General features: G+C 39.0%; 1 protein-coding gene across 1 annotated transcript in view; it reads right to left on the reverse strand.

Moving 5' to 3' along the window:
• The window catches only part of ALPI (alkaline phosphatase, intestinal), a 140,177-nt gene that overhangs the window by 92,926 nt on the left and 19,549 nt on the right, over positions 1 to 27,702 (reverse strand). Inside the window, exons 4-6 of the mRNA XM_053711912.1 lie at positions 21,196 to 21,370; positions 10,676 to 10,839; positions 1,510 to 1,644 (exon numbers count right to left, since the gene is read on the reverse strand). Coding sequence (XP_053567887.1) covers positions 1,510 to 1,644; positions 10,676 to 10,839; positions 21,196 to 21,370 — 474 coding nt within the window. The remainder of the gene's footprint in view (positions 1 to 1,509; positions 1,645 to 10,675; positions 10,840 to 21,195; positions 21,371 to 27,702) is intronic.

Consider the following 27,702-nt stretch of genomic DNA (forward strand, 5'->3'; position numbering starts at 1 on the left):
ATTCAGCAACAGGTTATAAATCCAAACGTTTAAGGTATCAGAGGGCAAGGGAAAATTTTTGGTCACAAGGCAAAGCAGGATTCAGCAACAAATAGGCAGTCCAATCTTTAAAGGTATCAGAAGGCAATACAAAAGTGTTGGTCACAAGGCAAAGCAGGATTCAGCAACAGTTAGCCAGTCCAATCTTTCAAGGTACCAGAGGACAAGGTAAAAGGGTTGGTTGCAAGGCAAAGCATGATTCAGAAACAGATATTCAGTCCAATCTTTCAAGGTATCAGAGGGCAAGGTAAAAGGGTTGGTCACAATGCAAAGCAGGATTCAGCAACAGATAGTCAGTCCAATCTTTCAAGGTACCAGAGGACAAGGTAAAAGGGTTGGTCGCAAGGCAAAGCATGATTCAGAAACAGATAGTCAGTCCAATCTTTCAAGGTATCAGAGGGGAAGGCCAACATTTGGTCACAAGGCAAAGCAGGATTCAGCAACAGATAGTCAGTCCAATCTTTTAAGGTAAAAGAGGACAAGGGAAAAAGGTTGGTCACAAGGCAAGCAGGAGTCTGAGTCAGCAACAAGTAGGCAGACAGCACAGACCATGTAAAAAAACACCATAGGAATCACAGAGTAACCCTATACTTGTAAATCAAATAGTGCAGGGAACAGCAGCAAACCTCTTTCAACTCAGGCAGGGAGTACAGGGTGACCCATCCCACTGTGAGTAGTCAAAGAAGAAAAAAGAGTACTCCAGTCTTGAGTATATATTGTTTAAAAAGAGGTCCAAAGTCCAAAAAAATTAAGTTTCTAACCTATATAAGGTCCTTAATTAGTTGTTTGTACCATGTAAATTAATAAAGGTCCCTTTTTAAACAATATTTACTCAAGGCTGGAGTACTCTTTTTCTTCATAAACCTATACTTGGGCAGGAAGGAGAGGATGAAGCTGCTTTAAACAGGCACAAATTGGAGCCAAGAGGGGCACACATGTGCGCTTAGGGTGGCACAAAGATGACATCATAAATGCACATAAAATGGTGCAGGCGTGCGGAAATGACGTCACCACCACGCCAACAGCGCACGAGACAAAAAGAAAAGACAGCCATAGCAACGTTCAGACAGGAGCAGCAGGTACATGACAGTATATACCTTGTTGGTCAGAGATTCATTCTACAGCAAGATGATAACACAAAACATACCTCTCAGCTATATCAGAACTACATTCTAAGAAAATAATAAGATGTATGCTTCTCTTGCTTACGCTTCACCTGCTGGTGGTAAAACATTACTTTAACCATCTCAAGTTAGATGTAATTGGTGCATCTCTAGTGGTGTTATAACTAACCAAAACAAATTGGTTTGGTGGTGGCAGAAGTTATTGTACATAAGAAGGGGTTATAACTTATAGAGTTGAGACTTACTGTAACTTAGCAAAACAGAAGCAACCAAAGGGACTCATAGCAGCACTTATGGCTAAGCTTGTCTCTCTATGTACCTGCTCTCCTCATTAACAATACATTACCTTGTGTTTCCTGACCCATTCTTCTATAAGGTTTCTGCCATCTCTTCTCCGTCCATTCTGTACAGAGCTTGTGGGGTATTCAGGATCTGGGGTTCCTTTAGGAGTCATGTACTTTCTTCCTCCTCCAAAAATCACCTGAAAGATTATTTAATAATTATGTTAGGTGCTGATTGAAAACAACATCACATATTGAGCAGTCTTTTAATGTTCCCTATAAATATATTTTTTAAATAAACAGATGTGTTATATCTGCAACTAATAAATAAAGAAATCACTCATATTTTCAGTAAAATTGCTATAACCAACTCACTTCTAATGATAGTAATATGGCTGGTCTTTTGAAAATATTATTATTTGATTTGTGTGGATTACTTAAAGGGATATGAAACCCAAAAAGTTCATGGATCAGATAGAGCATACAATTTTAAACAACGTTCCAATTTACTTTACTTTAATTTGCTTTATTCTCTTGGTATCCTTTTTAGAAAGTATACCTAGATAGGCTCAGGAGCTTGGAGCTAGCTGTTGATTGGTGGCTGATTTGTATGCCCATTTTTATTGGTTTACAAACGTATTCAGATAGCTCCTAGGAGTGCATTGCTGCATCTTCAATAAAAGATACCAAGAGAATAAAGCAAAATTGAAAATAAAAGTAAATTGGCAAGTTGTTTTAAAATGTATGATTAATCTGAATTATGACAGAAATTTTTGAGTTTCATGTCCCTTTAAATGATATATCTTGTCACTTAGATACCTGGGGATTCAGCTGTCAGCTCAATATCACCAACTATATAAATATAATTACACGCCGTTATTTAAAACTATAAGAAAAGACCTCCAGAGTTGGAAGAGACATTCCTTTTCTTGGTATGGCCGACTTTCCGCAGTCAAAATGAATGTTTTCCCACGTTTACTTTACCTATTCCGCACACTACCTATACCAATTCCGATTCTGGAACTATCTACATTACAAAAGGAACTAATAGCCTATGTTAGGGGTAGCAAAAAAGCAAGAATCCCTTCAGTGGTTTTGACACAACATAAAACTTTAGGGGGGGGGGTGTCCCAAACCTAATTGACTACTACAAGGCAGCCAGAATTTCACAAACTACTCTAATGGGGAGGAGACTAGAGGACATTATCTGGCCCAAAATAGAAGCAGGGATAGAGGGACTACCACATGCAGACGACGTGTTATGGAATGACCAAACAAACAATACACATATATTTAGATCACCAATTTATGCATCCACCAAACAAGTTAAAAAATGGATAGCAGACCACCACAACATACTACCTCCGAGATCAGTGATGATTCCACTCAGGAAAATTATGCCTCAAGAGCTTCATACCTCTATAGATAAATGGGCCAATAAAGGGCTCTATAGGGTGGCGGACGCCTTACTTAATAACACACTGATGACCTACACGCAGATTCAAGATAAACTGACCCCGATGAAGATAAGGTGGTTTCAATATCTACAGTTGTCCACCTCCATTCGTAAATACATGGGCAGTGCTAGGGCCTCTTCCTCCACAACACTGGAAAGTATATACTCACAAACCTCTAGACCTAAACATACAATCTCTATACTATATATTGCTATACAGAAAGACCACAATGCCCCTAAAACAACTCTGATGCGCAGGTGGGAAGGTGACATTAATGTTACTTATGATAGACATACATGGGAGAATATATTTAGCTCCATGGGAAGAGGGTTGATCAGTGCAGATTTACGTGAAAATACCCTCAAGATTGCATTTCGCTGGTATCTAACACCAAGTGCTACCTCTCACATGTCACAGGCGGCATCCAATCTATGCTACAGGGGATGTGGGAATATAGGCACCTTTAGACATATGTGGTGGGACTGTGATGGAGTAAAACAGATATGGCATTCCCTTTCCACTTTACTTAGCTCGATCTTAGGGGAAGAGATAGAGCTTGATATTTCTCAAGCTTTATTACACACAGGTTTTAAAAAATATAATAAAGAAATTAATGCCTTTATTAGAATTTTATGCACGACCACAAGAATAGCAATAGCATACCACTGGAAAACGGGGGTACCAACATGGATGGAGGTGAGGAATAAAATAAATAACATGTTTAGAATTTACAAATCTGCCTCATGTATCATGAATACCAGAGAGTCATTTGAGAAAACATAGAAAACATATATACAATAGCAGCGGTGTGTTGGCTCGAGAGGAACTAAGTAGCTTCTACAGAATAATTTCTAAATGCTTCTTTCTTTTGCAAAATGAGATACATGATAGTGTTGCATATTACTTTGATGTGAGTACAAAACCTGTTTCCCCCCCCCTACTACTTTTGAAGTCTATCTTTATTTTCTTTATTATTTTTTTTTTTTTTTTTGTCTATATCTCTTTATTTTTAAAGATATGTGTCCAATCTTGCCCATATGTTATTTAATTTTAACCTTTTTTGAAACCTCAGGGCAACTCACTTCCCTTTCCCATTCCTTCTTTTTATTTTATTTTTTTATTTTTTGTCTTTCCCTTTTTCTACGTTATATTGAGAGGCATTCATATGAACATGTGATACAAGCTACCCCCCACTTACTGGGGTTTTGATGTACTTGCCTTATGTAACAGTTCACTTGTTGTTATATTCATGTTGGAAAAAACTTAATAAAAATATTTAAACATAAATGATATATCTTGGGGGCGTGTCCAAGCAGCGGCTCTGAGAGGCTGCATCTTTCTGGAGCTCCAGGAGAGGAAAGCATAATCCGCCGGTTATTGTTCCATAACCACAGCAATTACCATAAATACGACTGAAATCGTACCTTTACACAATCTGCAAGCTTATATCAGCCTAAGTTGCTGTATTGATGACCCTTGAGACGGAAAAGGACACCTGAGGCCTGTTGTGGCGCCAAACTCACAGGCAACGTCCCCCCCACCCCCCGGCCTGCTGGGGTACTCTGCCAGAACTGGTTATAATCCAAGCCTTCCTTAACACCCCAGACTTGGGGGTAAAGGCCTGCATGACTTGAAGGGACACTGAACACAAATTTTTTCTTTCGTGATTCAGATAGAGCATGAAATTTTAAGCAACTTTCTAATTTACTCCTATTATCAATTTTTCTTCATTCTCTTGGTATCTTTATTTGAAATGCAAGAATGTAAGTTAAGATGCCGGCCCACTTTTGGTGAACAACCTGTGTTGTTCTTGCTGATTGGTGGATAAATTCATCCAACAATAAAAAAGTGCTGTCCAGAGTTAGCTTAGATGCCTTCTTTTTCAAATAAAGTTAGCAAGAGAATGAAGAAAAATTGATAATAGGAATAAATTAGAAAGTTGCTTAAAATTGCATGCTCTATCTGAATCATGAAAGAAAAAATTTGGGTTCAGTGTCCCTTTAAATATATACAGTTCACGCACACATAAATACAACATCCCATATTTTAAAAATTGAACACATAAAGAGGGAGAAGCTGCTAATAGTTTAGTTGAAGAAGCATCAAACCCACTTATACTTGTCTAATAAGTTGATACTTTATTTTTGGGATTAAATCGATGGTGTATACTGCTTACTTATATATTAACCCCTTGGGCGTGGCCGGTGGTTGGGGCGACGCTTGAAGGGGAACACACATATTTTGTAGAAGCGGCACCAACACATATCTGATAGGTTAGAGAATAGAATACACGTGACAAATAACCAGAGAATTTGGGGCGCGATCCGATATCGATCGCAGTTTGCGGCGCAAGCGAGGGAACCGGCGTCGCCCGCAGTTTCAGCTCGCAACTCGAGCTATCCCATATAAGTCGCCGTCAGATGCTAACGTGCCGTAAGTCTCACAAACCAGCGATGTCCAGAAATCTGCGCAAGTACAAATTTCTGGCGTCGCCAGTGACTTGCGCCACGTTAGAAACTGCCGGCGCCTATAAAACCTGACTAAAGTCTAAAACACCCGCACTGTCTAACACGCCTCCCTAACATAGCCCGCACTGTCTAACACTCCTCCCTAACATAGCCCGCACTGTCTAACCCTCTATCCGCTATCCCCCCTCACTATCCTAACAATAAAAAAGCTATTAACCCCTAAACCGCCGCTCCCGTACCCCGCCGCAACCTAATAAAGTTATTAACCCCTAAACCGCGGCTCCCGTACCCCGCCGCCAGCTATATTATATCTATAACCCCCTAAAGTGAGCCCCTAACACCGCCGCCATCTATATTAAAATTATTAACCCCTAATGTAAGCCCCTTACACCGCCGCCATCTCTATTAAAATGATTAACCCCTAATTTAATCTACCTACCCCGCCGCCAGCTATATTATCTATGTTAACCCTAAGTATATTATAGTTAATATAGTTATTACATTATATATATTAACTATATTAACCCTAATTATATTAGGGTTAATATAGTTAATATAGTTACTATAGTATTTATATTAACTCTATCTAACCCTAACTAAATTTATATTAAATTAATCTAATTCATTTATAAACTAAAATGTTCCTATTTAAATCTAAATACTTACCTATAAAATAAACCCTAAGATAGCTACAATATAATTAATAATTACATTGTAGCTATGTTAGGGTTAATATTTATTTTACAGGTAAATTGTTAATTATTTTAACTAGGTATAATAGATATTAAATAGTTATTAACTATTTAATATCTACCTAGTTAAAATAATTACCCAATTACCTGTAAAATAAATCCTAACCTAAGTTACAAATACACCTACACTATCAATAAATTTAATAAACTACTAACATCTATCTAAAAATACAATTAAATTAACTAAACTAAATTACAAAAAAAAACAAACACTAAATTACAAAAAATAAAAAAAAGATTACAAGATATTTAAGCTAATTACACCTATTCTAAGCCCCCTAATAAAATAATAAACCCCCAAAATAAAAAAAATTCCCTGCCCTATTCTAAATTCAACAAATTTCAAAGCTCTTTACCTTACCAGCCCTTAAAAGGGCCTTTTGTGGGGCATGCCCCAAAGAATTCAGCTCTTTTGCATACAAGAAATACAATACCCCCCCCCCATTACAACCCACCACCCACATACCCCTATTCTAAACCCACCCAAACCCCCCTTAAAAAGCCTAACACTACCCCCCTGAAGATCTCCCTACCTTGTCTTCACCACACCGGGCCGAACTCCTGATCCGATCCGGGCGATGTCTTCCTCCAAGCGGCAAAGAAGAATTCTTCCTCCGGCGATGTCTTCCTCCAAGCGGCAAAGAAGAATTCTTCCTCCGGCGACGTCTTCCTCCAAGCGGCAGCAAAGTCTTCATTCTTCCGGCGGCATCTTCAATCTTCTTTCTTCGCTCCGCCGCCGCGGAGCATCCATCCCGGCCGACTGCTGAACTTGGAATGATGTACCTTTAAATGACGTCATCCAAGATGGCGTCCGCCGAATTCCGATTGGCTGATAGGATTCTATCAGCCAATCGGAATTAAGTTAAAAAATTCTGATTGGCTGATTGAATCAGCCAATCAGATTCAAGTTCAATCCGATTGGCTGATCCAATCAGCCAATCAGATTGAGCTCGCATTCTATTGGCTGTTCCGATTTTAACTAGGTAGATATTAAATAGTTAATAACTATTTAATATCTATTATACCTAGTTAAAATAATTAACAATTTACCTGTAAAATAAATATTAACCCTAACATAGCTACAATGTAATTATTAATTATATTGTAGCTATCTTAGGGTTTATTTTATAGGTAAGTATTTAGATTTAAATAGGAACATTTTAGTTTATAAATGAATTAGATTAATTTAATATAAATTTAGTTAGGGTTAGATAGAGTTAATATAGTTAATATAAATACTATAGTAACTATATTAACTATATTAACCCTAATATAATTAGGGTTAATATAGTTAATATATATAATGTAATAACTATATTAACTATAATATACTTAGGGTTAATATAGATAATATAGCTGGCGGCGGGGTAGGTAGATTAAATTAGGGGTTAATCATTTTAATAGAGATGGCGGCGGTGTAAGGGGCTTACATTAGGGGTTAATCATTTTTATATAGGTGGCGGCGGTGTAAGGGGTCAGATTAGGGGATAGATAAGGTAGATGGCGGCGGTTTTAGAGGCTCACAGTAGGGGGTTAGTTTATGTAGATGGCGGCGGGGTCCGGGAGCGGCGGTTTAGGGGGTAATAACTTTATTAGGGATTTCGGGGGGGGGGGGGGGGATCGCGGTTGACAGGTAGATAGACATTGCGCATGCGTTAGGTGTTAGGTTTATTTTAGCAGATCGCGGTTGACAGGGAGATAGACATTGCGCATGCGTTAGGTGTTAGGTTTATTTTGTAGCTAGTTTAGGGAGTTACAAGGCTCCAATAGTCAGCGTAAGGCTTCTTACGGCTGCTTTTTGTGGCGAGGTGAAAATGGAGTAAGTTTTCTCCATTTTCGCCACGTAAGTCCTTACGCTGCATATTGGATACCAAACTGCGCGGGTTTGGTATACCTGCCTATAGCCCAAAAAACTGCGGGCGACGGCAGAAATATACGCGCGTAACTTCTAGGTTACGCCGTATATGTGATACCAAATCCGCGCAAATATTGGCGTCGCCGGCTTTTGCGGGCGACGCTTTATATCGGATCGACCCCTTGAAGTCTTCTAGATTAAGTAATTATCCATAATAACTAATTATTCACCACCGTTTGACAATTTGCAAATAACAAAGTTGTATAACTATTGAGCAGCAATGTTCTTCAAATCTTTCTTATATACACCTTATTAACCAGTCCTGGGCATCAGGAATATGTTATGTCAATTTTTACAGTTCTGGCTGTTTGCATCTTTATTTTCAGGTTTTGTTCAATTTACCATGTTACTGTAACATATTATTTTAAGATGCAAATTTGTGTTCTTGCTTTTTCTTTTGTTTTTCTGTTTTGTCTATATTATATCCCTAGCTCTTTAACACTACTTCACTGCAAGTCCAAGAGTGACCTATTGAGTTTAAAGGGACTGAAAATGAGGACTGCATCTTTAGGAGTACAATCTAATATCATAGAATATGACAAAAATATTCAACGTATCTGTACTGTATACTGGAAATGTATTTGTAATGTCCTAAATAAAAAATATATATATATCTTGGTATTTAATGCAAAACGTCAAAAAGTTTAAAAGCAACTCTTGTACAGCACTGAAGGTTAAAGCATTTCATTTTTGTTGTTTTGAAATTAACTAGTAAATCATAATTTTATTTTCATATTCAGTACCTTTAAATGATCATAAAACCCAAATTATGTATTTAAAGTGACAATCAACACTAAAATTGTTATTGTTTAAAAAGATAGACAACGCCTTTACTACCAATTCCCCAGCTTTGCACATTGTTATATTAATGCACTTTAACATTTAAACCTCTAAATATCTGCCTGTTTCTAAGCCACTATAGACAGCCTCTTATCGCATGCTTTTTTATTGTTTTTTCACAACAGAAGACTGCTAGTTCATGTGGGCCATATAGATAACATTGTGCTCATGCCCGAGGAGTTATTTAAGTTAGCACAACACAGTACTAACTGGCTAAAATGCAAGTCATTAGATAGTAAATAAAAAGTCATGTGATCAGGGGGCTGTCAGAAGATGCTTAGATACAAGGTAATCACAGAGGTAAAAAGTATTAATATAACTGTTGGTTATGCAAAACTGGGGAATAGGTAATAAAGATAATGACCCCAATTTATCAAAGTCTGGCGGACCTGATCCGTCAATGCGGATCAGGTCCGCAAGACCTCGCCGTATTCAGCATTGCACCAGCAGCTGCAACGCCGCCTCCTACAGACTCGCAGCCAATTGTTCGCCAGCAGGGGGTGTCCGGCGATGTCTGTCCGCCTGCTCAGAGCAGGCAGACAGGTTATGGAGCAGCGGTCTTTGTGACCGCTGCTTCATAACTGCTGTTTCTGGCGAGCCTGCAGACTCACAAGAAACATGGGGCATCAAGCTCCATTCGGAGCTTGATAGATAGGCCCCATTGAGTTGACTGTCCCTTTAAATATTTAGACAGAGCATTCTATTTTAAACAACTTTCCAAATTACTTATATTATCAAATTAGCTTTGTTCTCATTTAATTCCTTGTTAAAAAGCTTACATAGGTAGGATCAGGAGAAGCAATGCACTACTGTGAGCTAGCTTCTGATTGGTGGCTGCACGTATATGCCTCTTGTCATTGGCAGACCTGATCTGTTCAGCTAGCTCCTAGTTGTACATTGCTGCTCCTTTAACAAAGGGGAATTAAGCAAATTTTATAACAGAAGTACATTGGAAAGTTGATTACAATTAGGGTGACCATATTGCCACTTTAAAAAGGTACACATATGAAAAATACACATGTCAGGGTTCTTACACAATACATTTCTTTAAACAGCCCTGACTTATGTATTTTTCATATGTGTACCTTTTTAAAGCGGTAATATGGTAACCCTAATTTAAAATGGAATATGTTGGCTGAACTGTGAGAAAAAAAATGTTGGGCTTCATGTCCCTTTAAATACAATGTTTTTCTTTTATTAAATGGAAGGTCACATTAAACTGAATTTATTTTTAGTCTTTAAAAATTCTGAATGAAAAATATTTTGCCTTATTTTAAAATGAACATTATTATGAGGACTAAAACTTTCCTTGCTGACAGCCCATAAATTGACAAAGCTAATTCTTTTTTTTTCCTATTATTGTTTTTATCCTACAAACTTAACAAAGAAAAAGGATTTGTTATGACAGACGGAAAATGACAAAATATACAACATGGCATTTTTGTGTTAATGTTCACAGATAAAATAGTGATGCACAACATTCATTTAGTAATCACAAGGGAACACCAAATCATGATTAGAGAGGGGCGACTGATTTGGCACGCTTGTGAGAAATAAGGACTGGCTGAATTTGTTTATTGATTCTAAATGAATGTTTAACAACATGGCAAAAGAACAATGTATATGGTAGATTTTTTTGTTTTGTTTTTCATTTTTAAATAGTGTAATAATGAGGTAAAGAAACTATAATGTTTAAATTAAGTCCTCAGAACCAGTGGGCGTTTTTAAATGAATGTCCTTTAAGTGAATACTAGTTACTCTGTGCAGATCATTACAGACATATTTTAAGTAATACTCACATCAATATCTACGTTTGAAATGAGCTGTAGAGCGATGTCCCTGCAGCTGGAATTCGCGGGCATTTCAGCATCAGAGTACCAGTCTCTGTCAGCGGTGTGAGCATAATTACCAGCAGGGGAGGCATGCTGGACACGTGTTGTGGTAACGATACCTACAGATTTACCTGTAAAGAGAGATAGGCCAATATTGGGTTAGATTACACAACATTGGTGAAAATGGGTTTGCTACAGGAAAAAGTAGCTTTTTTGTTTAGTTAAGTAGCAAGTCAACTTTCACTTATGTATTACACAACACTTGTAGGAAAAATCCTTCACTCTCGCTATGTACATATGGTCATTGGTAGCAACCGCTTGCTACTTAATACAAAGTTTTAGGGATCTGTAGTTTCATGGAGCTTCAGACGCATATTTTGCTTACGTAACCGTAGCAACAGCTTTATTATTATTATTATTATTATTATCAGGTATTTGTAGAGCGCCAACAGATTCCGCAGCGCTGAGTTGCTACAAGTCCATGTGTTAGAGTCTGAGTGGAGTAGCTACAGGAGCAAAGTAGCTGTAGCAGTACCAGTTTTAAATAAGATTGATTTCCCCTTCACTTGTTGTTTTTTTTGTAAGTTACAAGAAATAATGAATGTTTTTATATTTATAAAAAAGAACCATTACACTTGCAATACCATCTTATTATAGAAATAAATTAAGTTTTCCTAATTTGAAAAATGTATGTACATATCACACAAATATATATTAAAAAGTACATCGCAAAGATTAATATTTATATATTCATGTATTTTAAAACCATACATATATTTTACCAATGCTCTGCTATTACTACTAACTCCATTATAGTATATATCTATTAAATTTAGTTTTGGTAATATTTAATGGTGTCTTGACATATATACCAAATAAATGATTAATAAATGTAAGTTATAATATTTATTTAAAAAACAAAAAAAACAGGGGGGCGGAGCTTGGCCGTGCTGGAAGATGGCCACATAATCTTTTAGCTCCTAGGCCCTATATATTGGAACCCAGCAAAAATAGCTACAGGGCTAAAATTTACCTCTCACGAACAGGGCATTGAATACTTCAGAGAGCACCGGCGGTCAAGAGGACACAGAAAGGGGCACGCAAACAGCGGTAGAAGCTAAAACAAGTGCCGTCACACAGAGGCCCTGCACATCCCATGCGGCACCCGGAGTGTGCCACGGATAACAAGCAGGGCTGCGAGAAGGTGTTGTGGAGCGGTGAGTGGCAGACACTACAGGGAAGCGACGGTCCTTTGGAGCTCCTCCGCTGGGAAGTCATTGGAAAATAGGCAAAGGAGGCAAACAGGGCATGATCACGCAGAGGGAAATACAGGCATGCAGGTAACATTATTAAGCGGTCACACCGGCAAGAATTATCAGGCCACAAACCGCCATAGCACCCCACATCAAACCCACATGAACTTTAAAAAAACAGCAGCACATAATAAAAGTAACTGCTACTCTGATCTGATGCGGTGAACAGCCCTCTAGACACACTGTTAGGGAATCAGTCAGATCGCAGTGTAAAAGGAGCCAGCCGCACCTAGATCCACTGGAAGGCCCTTCCGTCACCGGCTGTAAAAGGCGCCTCACAGCAGACACAAATAAATATAAAAGACTCACCATAAGTGCATCCTGTATACAACACAGAGACTTGTTCTCCAAGGAAATTTAGATAAGCTATCCCTAAGCTGCAGCATAAGAGAATATACTAATCACGGGGGCAAAAAGCAGAAGGAACAAGCTTTATAACATATACAGGGGAAATCTCGCCGAGCTCTTGCAAAGAAATAAAGGGTAGAGTCCCCTGCGCACTGCATCTACCATACCATAATACAAAGGGCATTTGCAAATCCTGCCTAACCCTTGATTTTGTTGTTCCTAGCCGCTAGCACTACTAAAAACAAGACATATAGTACTGCAGTATCATACATTTGGATATGCCAGGCCGCAGAACTAGCAAATCAGAAAATAACAGCAACATTAAACTGATGCAGCAATATCTAAAACATCAATAACCGGCCAGCACGCCATCCAATATGGCACTACAATTAATGACCCCGCAGCAGACCCCCAAAAAAACCCTCTCCACATGTACCAAAGATGACATCAAAGAGATCATGGGAGAGGTCAAAAGCTGGTACGGAGAACTGAAAAGAGACCTGACCTAGGTTACTACCAGGGTCTCAAAATTCGAAGAATATCATAACACCACCTGCAATGATATACAACACATATAAAAGATGGCCTACAACCAAGATGAGACTATTCACCAACTCCTTGAAAAGGTGGAGGACTTAGATAACAGAGGGCGAAGAAACAACCTCTGGATTTGCGGCATACCCAAAACGATACAACCGGCTGTCCTGGAAGGCTACCTTCAAGACCTGTTTAGAACAATTAAAGGAACTAACAGCGATACTGCAAAAAAGAAGGGAGCTACAATTCATAACCACAACACTGAGGGATCAAAATATCTCCTACCGTTGGGGTTTCCCAGTTAGTATTATTGCCATTAGAGGGGACTCTACAGCTACCTTCAGAAGCATAGATGACCTTCAAAGTTTTTGCGAAGCTCTAAAGATTAACATACTACATCCAGAAGAAGGACAAAGGCACCCAAGGGAAGGCGGCGGAATACAGGCAGATTCACGAATAACAGTACCCAACTGTCTGGCCAGAGCTCACCCACTTCACCTAAAGCACGAGCCCCGGACAATGCCTTACCTTAGCTTTTTGGAACATTCATGTACCTGTAAGGACTTTTAAGAAGCCACTGTGTAGCTACAGGTTGTACATCAAAGTTTTGTTTATTCACTTCTTTTTACATTAGATTGAGTTCTGAAGATAGGGATATTACCCTTACTGTTTGTTACAACTGTTTGAAAGTATTGTTTATTTGACTCAGGAAATTTATCAGGAACCTGTGTGGCTTAGTTAGCCTATACTGTTTTACCTCATAGTTAGATAATATAAGAAAGTTAGGGACAGGTTATATACTATATTACAGTTTACAATTGTTTTAGCAACTGTTAAAAGTGTATATTTGCTTTTATTTATATATCTAATCTGTTCCCAATTTATCTTACACTCTGGGTTGTATTGACCTCCAGAGCCTTAAGACACAGTGACTGAGAAGACACACATTAAAACATACAACGCAAGGTACTGCTTAAATTAGCGACTGCACAATCACAGAGAACTAGCATTCACAACCTCATTAGCTTAAGCTGCCTGACATCTCTCCCCTACAATCCTTCCAGCCTGCGCCTCCACCCCTAACACGTTCCCAAGACTTGTAGACACTCTATCACCTGAAAAGGCCAGGATGTCACAAAACGCACACACGCTCACATTTACTACAATAAATGTAAAGGTATTAAATAGTCCCGAAAAAAGATCTATGGTCTTCATGGACCTATACCAAGCCACCAGTGATGTCCTGTTTCTCCAGGAAACCCACTTTAAAAAGGAACACAAGCCAAAATTGCTAAGCCATAAATATCGAAAAGCCAATTTGGCATCAGGGAATTCCAAAACAGGAGGGGTGGGAATTCTCATTAAAAATTCTGTTTACTTTCAGGCGACAAACCTAGTGAAAGATAAGAATGGCAAATACATCATACTAATAGGCCTCCTGTATAACAGACCAATTACCCTAACGAACATATACTTACCAAACACAGACCAACATATTCTCTTTAAAACAATATCCCAAAAACTATTGGAACATACCAAAGGCACACTGTTCCTTGGTGGGGATTTTAACCTTTCCATAGATGCAAAGGTGGACACATCAACAAGAACCACATGCATGCCCAAACGGACAATAAAGTCAGTCATAAATCAGCTAACACAACTGACTCTACATGACATTTGGAGAACTCTCAACCCAAACTCAAGAGATTACACTTTCTACTCCAACCCACACAAAACGTACACAAGAATTATATATTTACAGACCAGATAGGGCTCTCTATGATAACAGACTCCAACATACTTCCTATTACATGGTCTGATCATGCCCCAGTGCAGTGCACCATAGACTGGCCTGATATCCCACAACAGCTGTTCTTATGGAGATTGGATGATCACATGCTGGAAAACACACTGGTAAATCAGGAAATAGAAACAACATTAGGAAATTACTTCAGAGAAAACAACACAGAAAATATAGCCCACTCGACAATATGGGAAGCACGTAAGTGCTTGGTGAGGGGGGAATTTCTGGCACTTAAAGCACGGGAAAAAAGAAACAATAGGCAATACTTAAACCCTACATTAGCACAGATAGGCTATTGGGAAAAAAACATAAACTAAAACCACACTCTACTCCAATATATGAAGCACTGACTCAATCCAGGCAACACCTAAAAGAATACTTAACAAAGGAATACCAAACGAAGTCAGTGCTCTTAAAACAGAAATATTTTGATATGCAAGACAAGTCTGGACCATCCCTGGCAAGGGCACTTAAAAGATGCCAGCTGGTCACACACATACATTGTATCACTAATAACCAGGGAGAATTCTATAACGATAGCAAGCAGATAGCGGAGTCCTTTCGACATTACTACGCCGCAATTAACAGCATCAAAAATACCGCCACGTCATTGGACATAGAACAATTTCTCTCAGACCTAGAACTCCCAACTTTAGATGAAAAGAAGGCAGAACAATTCCTTGGAGGAAATTCAAAAGGCGATCAAGGGTATGCCCAATGGCAAAAGTATAAAATATTATAAAAAATATGCAAAATTATTGGTATCCCCCCTGGCAAATGTATTCAATAACTTACTAGAAACATTTGGCCTCCCTATTAATATGCTGGAGGCATACATAACGGTCCTTCCAAAACCAGGGAAAAAAAAAACAGATAAACCTGAGAATTTCCACCCAGTTTCCCTGCTTAATTCAGATATACAAATCCTAGCCAAAATCTTATCCGCCAGAATAAACAGATACTTGCCCAAACTAACACACACAGATCAAGTGGGGTTCGTCCCAAATAGGGAGACTAGGGACAACACCTCGAAGGCCTTACAAATTTTATCCCATGTCAAAAATCACAATATTCCTGTGGTTATGATTTCCACAGACGCGGATAAAGCATTTGACAGGGTAAATTGGCAGTTTCTAAAAGTAGTGATGCAAAAAATAAAATTCAGCGATAAATTTATAACACAAGCATTCTCCCTATACTCCTCCCCTACAGCCAAAGTTAAAGTTAACGGTATTCTGTCAGATAGCTTCAATATCCACAACGGTACGAGACAAGGATGCCCACTCTCACCTATCCTGTTTGTCCATGGAGACTCTGGCACAAAGAATTAGACAGCACTCCCAAATTGTAGGAGTGCAAATAAATGATACAGCGTACAAACTGGCATTATATGCCGATGACATCCTACTCATGCTCACCAAGAAAGAAACCTCAATACCGCATACCTTAGACACATTAAAAGAATATGAGCTTGTCTCTAATTTCCTTTTAAATGTTACGAAATCAGAAATGTTAAATCTCACATACGAGGAACAAGTGTTGAATCGCTTGACACTTAACTGCCCACTTAAAAAACAAAGGATTAAATTAAAGTACCTGGGAATATTCCTCGCATCAGACCCAAAAGTAGTGTTTCAATCCAGCTGCAGGTTGCTAGAGGAGACCATCTCAGCTGACCTATCAAGCTGGAAAAATAAGACTATCTCCCGGCTCGGCAGGATCAATGTAATAAAAATGAATATTCTCCCGAGACTTTTATACTTGTTGCAGACTACCCCAATACCTTTAACAACACAGTATTTACATAAAATGTAATCACTCTTAGAACAATTTATCTGGCAGGGAATTAAGCCAAGGATAGCAAAGCGCTCAATGCACTTGCCCAAAGACAGGGGGGACTGGGTGTTCCACACATCCCTACATACAAAATCACTATAACATTACATAGGCTGCTAGACTGGTGCGCTAACAGCCCACACAAGCAATGGGTCCAATTAGACAGGCAAGTGATGGGTCTGGCTAATGCAGGGATAGCCGCGTGGCTGCCAGCAGGGCATAGACCGCAGACACACTTGTCCTATACTTACGGATTTCTTCTCAAGCTCCTACACACATCCACCAGCATATCAGGAATAGTGTCCCCCATGACAGCCATTAGCAACAACCCATCTCTACCTTGGAACCTTATAGAGACACAGGCGGACAACGCCATACACATAAAAGACCGAACAAGCTCAATACTATACAGAGACGGGAAAGCCAAAACACTTGACGAAATATTAAAATCACACACAGAGATATCCCTGACATGGTACTCTCACACACAGATTTGCCACTACGTAAACTTACACCCTAATAAGCAACATTACCTCAGAAAACCCACCCCATTTGTGGCATTATGCCTACTAGACACACCACCGAGACATGCAATATCCATTCTGTACAAACAGCTACTGACAGAGAATACCCAACCACTACCCACTACACTAAATCATGGGAAAAGGAGCTGGGGTCCAGTCTTCAATCTCCACTGGGATATTAGAAGCCAACTACAAATACCTTACAAGGTGGTACCTCACCCCAAGCAGAATCCAAAAAATATATAAAACATCCAGCAATAAATGCTGGAGAGGTTGCGGTGAAGTTGGAACACCAACGCACATATGATGGCACTGTACTAAGCTAGACACATTCTGGGCTGATGCCCTCACCCAAATCTCAAAGATAATAGGGCAAACAGTACCTAACTACCCACAGATTCTTCTGTTTCTAACACTACCAAAGATAGACAATCCCGCGCTCAAAGCATTACTATTAATCATGCTAAACAGTGCCTAGTTTAGTACTAATTTCAAGCCATTGGAAATCTGAAACAGTACCTACTGTGGAAGACTGGAAATCACAAGTCACAACATTATTGCAGCTAGAGAGATATCATCACTGGCAAATGGAAACACTCACAACACATGAATTGATGCTAACAACATGGCAACAACACAATACAAACACACGACAGGGCGTCATAGTGAATAGCTGAACTGGTCGTTGTGTCCGGCTTGTGTTCTCTGTCTCTCATACATTGACACTTTGACCTCACTAAGAGGCTTCTAAAAGGTTAATAATAAATTTGAGGGACCGGGGGGGGGGGGTGAGGAATAGTATTTATTAATTTACAACCAGTAAGGGGGGGAGGCCAGGATAATGGCTCAATCCTACAGACATACAACAGCAGTTTCAACAAAGCAGCAATTTCACCACATAGCTCAATCCTCCTAATAAATTTCTACCCACGCAGAAGGTGAGATGGGAGGAGGTATACCTGGACATTGGAAATCTCTACATGGGACAAACTAATATGAGTATTTGCAGCCATAAGATTGGCATAATAATATGTATACTGTTTACTGACTTGTATCACAGTTCTGCTTCATTCTTGGTATTATCACCTAATAAATGTTTGTAATGTCTTTGCATCCAATAACCAAAACTTAAACACACAAAAAAAACAAAAAAAAAACAATATTACGCTATGTTTGCTTTGTTGTTTTTTATAATCCGTTTCTATGTGAGAGTTTGAACTTAGACTGGAGGAATTGAGAGAGATATAAACTGCATATGAAAATTTCAGACAACAAAGAGACAGGATCGCCTGCTGATCCAACGCTACACGGATCCTTATTCCACTTGTTAAGACTTTGGCTTGTTCTGTGGGTGAACTTTTCACTGTTATATACAGTGGGGAAAAAAGTATTTAGTCACCCACTTAAGAAGATGAGAGAGTCCTGTAATTTTCATCATAGGTATACCTCAACTATGAGAGACAAAATGTGGAAACAAATCCAGACAATCACATTGTCTGATTTGGAAAGAATGTATTTGCAAATTATGGTGGAAAATAAGTATTTGGTCACCTACAAACAAGCAAGATCTCTGGCTCTCACAGACCTGTATCTTCTTCTTTAAGAGGCTCCTCTGTCCTCCACTCATTACCTGTATTAATGGCACCTTTTTGAACTTGTTATCAGTATAAAAGACACCTGTCCACAACCTCAAACAGTCACACTCCAAACTCCACTATGGTGAAGACCAAAGAGCTGTCGAAGGACACCAGAAACAAAATTGTAGACCTGCACCAGGCTGGGAAGACTGAATCTGCAATAGGCACGCAGCTTGGTGTGAAGAAATCAACTGTGGGAGCAATAATTAGAAAATGGAAGACATACAAGACCACTGATAATCTCCCTCGATCTGGGGCTTCACGCAAGATCTCACCCGTGGGGTCAAAATGATCACAAGAATGCCAGGGACTCAGATCCTGCAGTGCCAGACGTGTCCCCCTGCTTAGGCCAGTACATGTCCGGGCCCGTCTGAAGTATGCTAGAGAGAATTTGGATGATCCAGAAGTGGATTGGGAGAATGTCATATGGTCAGATGAAACCAAAGTAGAACTGTTTGGTAGAAACACAACTTGTCGTGTTTGGAGGAGATAGAACACCATACCTACTGTGAAGCAGGGGGGCGGCAACATCATGCTTTGGGGCTGTTTCTCTGCAAAGGGAACAGGAGAACTGATCCGTGTACATGAAAGAATGAATGGGGCCATGAATCGTGAGATTTTGAGTGAAAACCTCCTTCCATCAGCAAGGGCATTGAAGATAAAACGTGGCTGGGTCTTTCAGCATGACAATGATCCCAAACACACCGCCCGGGCAATGAAGGAGTGGCTTCGTAAGAAGCATTTCAAGGTCCTGGAGTGGCCTAGCAAGTCTCCAGTCTCAACCCCATAGAAAACCTTTGGAGGGAGTTGAAAGTCTGTGTTGCCCAGTGACAGCCCCAAAACATCACTGCTCTAGAGGAGATCTGCATGCAGGAATGGGCCAACATACCAGCAACAGTGTGTGACAACCTTGTGAAAACTTACAGAAAACGCTTGACCTCTGTCATTGCCAACAAAGGATATATAACAAAGTATTGAGATGAACTTTTGATATTGACCAAATACTTATTTTCCACCATTATTTGCAAATAAATTCTTTCCAAATCAGACAATGTGATTGTCTGGATTTGTTTCCACATTTTGTCTCTCATAGTTGAGGTATACCTATGATGAAAATTACAGGCCTCTCTCATCTTCTTAAGTGGGAGAACTTGCACAATTGGTGGCTGACTAAATACTTTTATTCCCCACTGTATGTACATCACCAGTGGGGTCTGCTGAACCACTTGAACTGCTGTGTATATCCGCAATTTGTATTGATAATGCTTAACTGATACCTCATAGCGAATTGGGGTGGACAAATGTAAGCAGGTTTTACCATAGAATATTGTTTAATAAAATAGTCTATTTTATCACTAAAAACAAAAACAAAAAACAATGTAATCTTATATAGTTTACCAACATAAACATTCCACTAGTTTGTTTACAAGCTTTGAATCCAGTCGTAGCAAAAAGAGATGTAGCAACAGCTTATAAACTTGTAGCAAGCGTATCATATGTTAGCTACAATGTATTCACATTAAACCTATAGGCAGCCACAACCTCTGGTTACCCTACAAGAGCTCTCGCTACCATTTGTAGCAAGTGAAGTGTGAAAGCTGATGATTTGCTACTTGTAGCTAGTTCTGGTACACAGTTCTTGCTATATGTAGCTAATTCTGTAATCTAGTCCCATAGCCTGTATTAACCTATTAATGTCAAATACGCAGGGAGCAGACAAAGTTTTGTTCTATAACTGGACTGCGGGTAGGTGGACATAATTGGACTAGATGTACACTAGATTTTTACAGCTAAAGCTTGTCCCATTGCTATGCATGCTTTGGGACTTGCAAAATCAGATACAATAGGTAAGGCTTTAAAAGCACAATATTGCCACAAAAATTATGTTCTGTCTGGGAACTACCAGTGTAGGAAAACAGTTACACATCAATGTCATCTTTCAATAATTCTTCTACATTGGGTGGTTCCAGTTACCTACATTTTGTGGATAAATCACAGTCGTTGTCTAGATTCAGTAAAACTCATCTGTAAAACTAATATCTTACTGAACAATCTTGCTACAACATCTCTTGCAACCACTAACTTCCTGTGAGAGGAGACACGTCACTTGGGCAAACATGACTTTTTAAATCCTGCATGCTGAGTTGCAGATTAGGTGATATTTAATTATTTAGACAGTGCAACATTTTAGCAGCCCATTTATGTATAATTGTAATATAAAAAAATAAGAAAGAAAAAAAATGTTAACAGTAGAATTTTCTCAACAGCTCCATTTAATCAGCTATATTAAACTCAGCTCATTATTATGTAGTGACATAGAGCAAATCTTTTTTTGCAGATTAACAGATTATTTTTCATTAAAAGCTATAATAGTTGAATGTGTATGATCTGGTCTTTAATAGCTTCGTCCATATCACCATGACCATAACTACCCTCGTATAAGTTTTATTCATCATGACTAATGTGATACTCACTAAGTTCTCCATACCTGCAGCTTTCGCTCTCTTGAGAACAGATTCAACCTCGTTGCCTATAGCTGTGCTGCATAATGATCGCTTGGCAGCTGCATTTAATCCAATGGTTCCATAGTTTCCCTTTATTCCACATAGGTAAGCTGTAGCAGTGCCGGCACTATCAGGAACCTGCCTGTCCACATTATATGTCTGTGGAGAAGTGTCAGTACGGTAAATGAGTTAATGTATATAGCACAAGTGAAGTGATATTTGCCTTTAGTAAGTCATTAATAAATATTATATTATATTTTGACACATAACCTGCCCAACACACATGGGTAGATTAATCATAAATAGAAAGAAACTCAGAAATCCAGACCACAGCATAGAAGATGTCAGGGTTAAAGGAGCCCATGCTTGCCCAGACCTATCTCATGTTGCAAACTTGTGACTGTGGTTCATGAGGTAATAAACTATATATATGTTTGGAATCCATGCACTCAAAAAACCTGAAGAGTAGTAATTTTTTAAGCAAATTCCCAGACAAGTATTCCCATGACAAAGGCCTCTTGTAGAATTTTATATCCCTTTTTCCTAATTACTATCGCCTAGATTACGAGTCTTGCGTTAGCCTTAAAAAGCAGCGTTGAGAGGTCCCGATCCCGATGCTACTTTTTAACGCCTGCTGGTATTACGAGTCTGGCAGGTACAGGTGTACCGCTCACTTTTTTTCCGCAACTCGAGCATACCGCAAATCCCCTTACGTCAATTGCGTATCCTATCTTTTTAATGGGACTTGCATAATGCCGGTATTACGAGTCTTTGAAAAAGTGAGCGGTACACCCTCTCCTGTCAAGACTGATACCGCATTTAAAAGTCAGTAGTTAAGAGTTTTATGGGTTAACGCCGTAACATAAAACTCTTAACTAAAGTGCTAAAAAGTACACTAACACCCATAAACTACCTATTAACCCCTAAACCGAGGCCCCCCCCGCACATCGCAAACACTTAAATAAATGTTTTAACACCTAATCTGCTGAGCCGGACATCACTGCCACTGTAATAAATATATTAACCCCTAAACCGCCGCCCTCCTGCCTCGCAAACACTAGTTAAATATTATTAACCCCTAATCTGCTGCCCCTAACATCGCCGACACCTACCTACATTTATTAACCCCTAATCTGCCGCCCACAAAGTCGCCACCACTATATTAAATGTATTAACCCCTAAATCTAAGTCTAACCCTAAACCTAACCCCCCTAACTTAAATATAATTTAAATAAATCGAAATAAAATAACTACAATTAACTAAATTAGTCCTATTTAAAACTAAATACCTATAAAATAAACCCTAAGCTAGCTACAATATAACTAATAGTTAAATTGTAGCTATCTTAGGATTTATTTTTATTTTACAAGCATTTTACAAGCAAGTTTGTATTTATTTTAACTAGGTAGAATAGTTATTAAATAGTTATTAAATTTACCTGTAAAATAAACCCTAACCTAAGTTACAATTACACCTAACACTACGCTATAAATAAATTAATTACCTAAATTAAATTTAACTAATTACAATTAAATAAAATAAACTAAAGTACAAAAAAAACACTACATTACAAAAAATAATACAATAATTACAAGAATTTTAAACTAATTACACCTACTCTAATCCCCCTAATAAAATAAAAAAGCCCCCCAAAATAAAAAGAAGCCCTACCCTATACTAAATTACAAATATCCCTTAAAAGGGCCTTTTGCGAGGCATTGCCCCAAAGTAATCAGCTCTATTACCTGTAAAAAAATTACAATACCCCCCCAACATTACAACCCACCACCCACACACCCAACCCTACTCTAAAACTCACCCAATCCCCCCTTAATAAAACCTAACACTAACCCCTTGAAGATCACCCTACCTTGAGACGTCTTCACCCAACCGGGCAGAAGAGGACCTCCAGACAGGCAGAAGTCTTCATCCAGGCGGCATCTTCTATCTTCATCCATCCGGAGCAGAGCGGGTCCATCTTCAAGCCAGCCAACGCGAGCCAACGACATCCAACTGAAGAATGAAGGTTCCTTTAAATGACGTCATCCAAGATGGCGTCCCTTGAATTCCGATTGGCTGATAGGATTCTATCAACCAATCGGAATTAAGGTAGGAAAAATCCTATTGACTGGTGCAATCAGCCAATAGGATTGAGCTTGCATTCTATTGGCTGTTCCAATCAGCCAATAGAATGCAAGCTCAATCCTATTGGCTGATGCAATCCTTAATTCCGATTGGCTGATAGAATCCTATCAGCCAATCGGAGTTCAAGGGATGCCATCTTGGATGATGTCATTTAAAGGAACCTTCATTCTTTAGTTGGATGTAGTTGGAAGAGGATGCTCCGCGTCAGCTGGCTTGAAGATGCACCCGCTCCGCGTCAGCTGGCTTGAAGATGCACCCGCTCCGCTCTGGATGGATGAAGATAGAAGATGCCGCCTGGAAAAAGACTTCTGCCCGTCTGGAGGTCCTCTTCTGCCCGGATCGGATGAAAACTTCTGGCCGTCTGGAGGTCCACTTCTGCCAGGTTGGGTGAAGACGTCTCAAGGTAGGGAGATCTTCAAGGGGTTAGTGTTAGGTTTTATTAAGGGGGGATTGGGTGGGTTTTAGAGTAGGGTTGGGTGTGTGGGTGGTGGGTTATAATGTTGGGGGGTATTGTAATTTTTTTTACAGGTAATAGAGCTGATTACTTTGGGGCAATGCCTCGCAAAAGGCTCTTTTAAGGGCTATTTGTAATTGTGTATAGGGTAGGGCTTTTTTTATTTTGGGGGGCTTTTTTATTTTATTAGGGGGATTAGAGTAGGTGTAATTAGTTTAAAATTCTTGTAATTATTTTATTATTTTTTGTAATTTAGTGTTTGTTTGTTTTGTACTTTAGTTTATTTTATTTAATTGTAATTAGTTTAATTTAATTTAGGTAATTAATTTATTTATAGTGTAGTGTTAGGTGTAATTGTAACTTAGGTTAATGTTTATTTTACAGGTAAATTTGTACTTATTTTAGCTAGGTAGTTATTAAATAGTTAATAACTATTTTCTAACTATTGTAGCTAGTTAAAATAAATACAAACTTGCCTGTAAAATAAAAATAAATCCTAAAATAGCTACAATGTAATTATTAGTTATATTGTAGCTAGCTTAGGGTTTATTTTATAGGTAAGTATTTAGTTTTAAATAGGACTAATTTAGTTAATGATAGGAATTTTATTTCGATTTATTTAAATTATATTTAAGTTAGGGGGTGTTAGATTTAGGGTTAGACTTAGATTTAGGGGTTAATAACTTTATTATAGTGGCAGCGACATTGGGGGCAGCAGATTAGGGGTTAATAAATGTAGGTAGGTTGCGGCGACATAGGGGCGGCAGATTAGGGGTTAATAAATAAAATGTAGGTGTCGGCGATGTTGGGGGCAGCAGATTAGGGGTTCATAAGTATAATGTAGGTGGCGGCGGTGTCCGGAGCGGCAGATTATGGGTTAATAATATAATGCAGGTTGTGGCGATGTTGGGGCGGCAGATTAGGGGTTAATAAGTGTAATATTAGGGGTGTTTAGACTCGGGGTTCATGTTAGGGTGTTAGGTGTAGATATAAATGTATTTTCCCCATAGGAATCAATGGGGCTGCGTTAGGAGCTGAACGCTGCTTTTTTGCAGGTGTTAGGGTTTTTTTCTGCCGAAACTGCCCCATTGATTTCTATGGGGAAATCGTGCACGAGCATGTTTAGCCAGTTCACCGCTACCGTAAGCAGCGCTGGTATTGAGGTAAGATGTGGAGCAAAATTCTGCTCTACGCTCACTTTTTTGCGGCTAACGCCGGGTTTAAAAAAACTTGTAATACCAGCGTTGTTTGTAGGTGAGCGGTGAGAATAAACTGTGCGTTAGCACCGCATCCCTGTTACCGCAAAACTTGTAATCTAGGTGATAGTGTTTAAAAATATGTCAAGAATTTGTATATTCGTATATGACCATTTCTTTACGTCTGGATTTTTATATTGCTTAATATGTACATTTGTAAAAACACATCCACTTTTCAGGCCTATGGAGTGGAGTGCAAAAATATAGTACAAAGAACATTTTATTTCTTGTCTAGGTACCACTTACATCTGCATGTCAGATAACACAGATGCGCTAAATCTGTCATATAATAGATTTCTATGGGGGCGCACAGTAAAATTAATGTCAGAAATCAATGGTGTGCAAAGATGAGGTGTACTAAGCTGTGGGCGGGCTAAGCCAAGAAGGGGAGTTCTTTATGTAGTAATGTGCTATACTATTATTAATATAATAATAATGGTTTTCTTTCAGATCTCAAAAAGCTCTGCAATCCACAGCAGTATTTTGGATTGCTCTCAAGCACAACACTTAATCTGCCACTTGTAAAATGGGTACACTAAAAAAGTTTCAGCTGCACTAAAATACACTGGTTACAATTTTTAACCACCCACTTGTAATATCATATTGTTCATTATACTTAGAGGCCTATTTTTCAAGCCGTCAAACGCAAATATGCTGGAATTCCGCAGCGTAATTGTGGCGAGCCGGATTCGCCTTATTTATCAAAGCCTACAGACCGGCGAAAGTTAAAATCTGTGACGTAACATACGATCCGCCGGTCTCAGTCCGACACAGATCGATGCTTACGTCATTACAGATGTTCCGAATACAAATTCGGCACTATCTGACTACTTTTGCAAGTTATCAAACTGCTAACAGGTACGCTCCCCACTATTCCGGCCCAGTGTACCTGCTTTTCAATCCGCCACCCTGGAGGCCGCGGATGCCATAGGAATCAATGGGAGTCTGAAAGCAGTGAAAGCTTATGTTCGATGCTGCCAGATATCCCATTGATTTATATGGTAGAAAACAAATAACGTTTACACCTAACACCCTCACATAACCCCCGAGACTAAACACCCCTAATCTGCCGCCCCGGACCCCACCGCAACTAAATAAATGTATTAACCCCTATCCCGCTGCTCCCAGACCCCTCCGCAGCTAAATAAATGTATTAACACCTAAACCACTGGCCTCCCACATCACTACCACTTACTAAACCTATTAATCCCTAAACCGCCAGCCCCCCACATCACCATAAACTAAATAAACCTATTAACCCCTAAACCTAACAACCCGCTAACTTTACAATAAATATTAACTCATCCCTATTTTATAATAAATTAAAACTTACCAGTAGAATTAAATTAAACTATATTAAGCGACTAATTAACCTACTCTAACTATTATATTAAATTACATTAAACTATATTAAACTATTAATTAACCTACCCTATTATACTAAAAATACATTAAAGTACCAATTAAATTAACTATATTACATTTCTAAAAACCTAACCCTACTCAAATTATTTAAATCTACAATAAAAAATGACTAAGTTACAAAAAATAACAACTAAGTTAACCAAAATAAAAAAGAAATGATCAAATATTTAAACTAATTACACCTAATCTAATAGCCCTATCAAAATAAAAAAGCCCCCCCAATATAAAAAAAAACCTAGCCTACAATAAACTACCAATGGCCCTTAAAAGGGCCTTTTGCGGGGCATTGCCCCCAAATAAATCAGCTCTTTTACCTGATTAAGACAGAGAGATAGCTCAGCATGCTAAGGCACTGTGGCTGAGCTCTGTAGCTACCCAAGGGTTGCAGGTTCGATCCCCGATGAGGTCCACTCAGCCGTTCATCCTTCCGAGGTCGATAAAATGAGCAGCGCCTTGAGACCCTTACGGGTGATTAGCCGTGCTTTACAAGTACCCAATACATACAATATATTCATTAAAAGGGCATTTAGCTCTTTTTCAGCCCAAACCCCTAATCTAAAATTAAAACCCACCCAATAAACCCTTAAAAAAACTTAACACTGACCCCCGAAGATCCACTTACAGTTTTTGAAGACCCAACATCCATTCTCAAAGAAGCAGCAGAAGTCCTCAGCGAAGCCGGCAGAAGTCTTCATCCAAGCGGGCCGAAGTCTTCATCCAAGCGGGCAGAAGTCTTCATCCAGACGCAATCTTCTATCTTCATCCATCCAGCGCGGAGCGACTCCATCTTCAAGACATCCGGCGCGGGGCATCCTCTTCTGACGACGTCTTCTGAACAATGAAGTTTCCCTTTAAATGACGTCATCCAAGATAGCGTCCCTTGAATTCCGATCCTATTGGCTGATCCAATCAGCCAATAGGATTGAGCTTGCATTCTATTGGCTGATTGGAAAAGCCAATAGGATTAAAGCTCAATCCTATTGGCTGATTGCAACAGCCAATAGGATTTTTTCAACCTTAATTCCGATTGGCTGATAGAATTCTATCAGCCAATTGGAATTCAAGGGACGCCATCTTGGATGATGTAATTTAAAGGGAAACTTCCTTGTTCAGAAGACATCGTCAGAAGAGGATGCTCTGTGCCGGATGTCTTGAAGATGGAGCCGCTCCGCACCGGATGAATGAAGATAGAAAATGCCATCTGGATGAA

This window comes from Bombina bombina, chromosome 4, assembly GCF_027579735.1.
Source record: "Bombina bombina isolate aBomBom1 chromosome 4, aBomBom1.pri, whole genome shotgun sequence".
Lineage (NCBI taxonomy): Eukaryota > Metazoa > Chordata > Amphibia > Anura > Bombinatoridae > Bombina > Bombina bombina.